This window comes from Pteropus vampyrus, unplaced genomic scaffold (genome assembly GCF_000151845.1).
Source record: "Pteropus vampyrus isolate Shadow unplaced genomic scaffold, Pvam_2.0 Scaffold246, whole genome shotgun sequence".
In the NCBI taxonomy this organism is placed as follows: Eukaryota; Metazoa; Chordata; class Mammalia; order Chiroptera; family Pteropodidae; genus Pteropus; species Pteropus vampyrus.
In genome coordinates, this window is record NW_011889027.1 from 448,239 (window position 1) to 450,527 (window position 2,289).

Genomic DNA, 2,289 nt, shown 5'->3' on the forward strand with positions numbered 1-2,289 from the left:
GTCGGTGACCAGGGGCAGGCGCGGGCAGGGTGCCTCCCTGTGTTTGCAGTTAACTCAGCTTCCTCTGAGGAGGGACAGGAGGGACACAGATGTGCTGACCTCCCTCTGATTTCACGTGGGAGTTGGCAGGTCCCCACACGCACCGCACACAGCAGGACAGGCGCCTGCAGGGGACAGGGGCCACCTGGAGCCACCCTAGAACACAGGAGGGGAGGCCGCTCTGGACTTACAGGGACTGCTCGGCAGAGGGACAGCGGGGGCGGGGGCTGTGGGAGATCAGGCTCCCACCCTCCCCGCCCCTGACCTACCAGTCACCGCACTGGGCTGGCTTCTGCCACAGGTCCCCAGGGCTAGGTCTGCCCCTGGGCACGAGGGAGGCAGCTGTCCTGGGCAGTGCCAGGCCCCTCAGGGCCAGCAGCCTGGGGCAGGATTGCCAGCTGTCCTTCCCGCATCCGTGGGCCCCAGCAGGAATCTGGAGCGTGGTCCGCTGCTGGGCCCCCTCTGCTTCCTACAGAAAGAGCAGCAGCCAGAGCGTCCATGTCCGTCCCCACTGGGCACGGGAAGGATCGGGCGACAGCCACACGTGCAGCGGGCACTCACAGAAGGGGACACTCAAGCTTGGGGGGCCTAGGAAGCAGGCGGCCCTCCCTCCAAGGTCATCGCCCTTACTCCACTGGCCGGTCACCTTGCTGCCCGCTGCCCTGGAAGTTCTGGGCAGACCTGCCCTTTTCTCCGGGGGCGGCCGGGGAGGGTCACTGCAAGGCAGTTCTACGTACAAATACCCTCGGAAACACCACCCGGAAGACCAGGAAGTCACGGCCTCACTCTCAGACGAGAGGCCCGGGGACCGTCCCCAACCCTCAGCCCGGGTGGCCGCCTTTCCACGTGCGTGTCTGCGTGTCGTCTTTGTAAATAACACTGCTTACGGTCTCTCCCTAGGGATTCTGACGCACAAAGAGAAGGCGGTGACTGGCGGGCGACATCTGGACGGGTCCCAGGGCCCCCACCTCCTGGGCTCCCATCCCTGTGAGGCCCCTCCCCCGTGGCTTCGTCTAGACCTGGTGACTCTAATGGGGAGAACGCAGCCCCCGCCCAGGTGAGCGCACAGGTGGCGGCTCCGTCTCGCTCACACTGTCACTCTGGCTCCGAGGCCACTAGCTGTCACTTGGGGAGCAGCCTGATGGGGCAGCCCCGTGGCAAGGGGCTGAGGCGTCCGTCCAGCAGCCCGAGGAATTGAGTCCGCCCACGCCTCACGCTGCCCGGAGCTGGTGGAGCAGAGGGCCCGGCAAAGCCTGGCAAAGTCCTCGTCCGCAGGGACTGGAGATGACAAACGTTTGCCACCGGCCACTAAGCTTAGGGGTGATCTGTGACGCAGCAGCTGGCCGAAATACGGCTACTGAAGAAGTGAATAAAACAGCCACACACTCAGCTGTCACGTCCGGAGGAGTCACTTTTCCTTCTCCTGAAATCCGGGTTTGCAGCCAAGCACCATCATCCCTACTTGGCTAGGGGTGAAAAGGAGCGTGCGATTTAATAGGACTGGCAGGAACCCTGGTCGCCGCTAAGTGGGTCCTTTCTCACACAGGGGTGAAGGGAAGACGGACACGGGGCCACACTGCGTCTTAACTGCGGTAATAGCTGGCGGTTTTATTTATAGTTTGGACAAAGGCGAGAGCAATCCTGAGTAGTAATTACATAAAGGACGTTGTGGCTACACTACCAGTAACGGGACGTCACCTCTGCAGAAGGAGCCCCCAGAAACGCTCCCCGCGCACGCAGCGCTTTCCAAGGCTCAGAAAGGGCGGGCCGCACGCAGGCGCCTCCGGCCGTCGGCGGGGACGAGCTGGGGGACCCCGCGCCGCCCCACGCGGCCCGCGGCAGCCGGGCTCACACGTGCTCCTTGTCGAACTCGCACATGAAGTGCATGGTGATGTGGCAGTCCACGTCGTTCCAGCCGCCGGAGGCCACCATCTCCACGCAGTCCTCCTCGTCGTAGGCGTTGTTGGGCTCGCCGCTGCGCCACTTGTGGAAGGTCTGCATGGGCGAGCGGTCGGAGTAGACGAAGCTGCCCTCCCGCTCCAGGTCGTTGATGCCGATGAAGACGCGCGCCAGGCCCGCCTGCGCGATGTAGGCGGCCATCAGGCCGTTGGCGGCCTCGTCCTTGGGCATGCTCAGCGTGCCGCCCCGGCGCTGGCAGGACAGCTGGGCGTCCGCGTAGCGCTTCTCCTCCTTCACCAGCAGGTACAGCTTGTGCTCCGTCTCGCGCACGCCGGCGACAGCTGCGGGGGG

The 2,289-nt window shown here is 64.7% G+C and overlaps 1 protein-coding gene across 1 annotated transcript in view; it reads right to left on the bottom strand.

The window, feature by feature from the left end:
- Positions 1–1,652: 1,652 nt before the first annotated feature.
- The window catches only part of COLEC11 (collectin subfamily member 11), a 32,781-nt gene continuing 32,144 nt past the window's right edge, over positions 1,653–2,289 (bottom strand). The window contains exon 7 of the mRNA XM_023520079.1: positions 1,653–2,279. Within this exon, the coding sequence (XP_023375847.1) occupies positions 1,888–2,279 (392 nt within the window). The 3' untranslated portion in view covers positions 1,653–1,887. The remainder of the gene's footprint in view (positions 2,280–2,289) is intronic.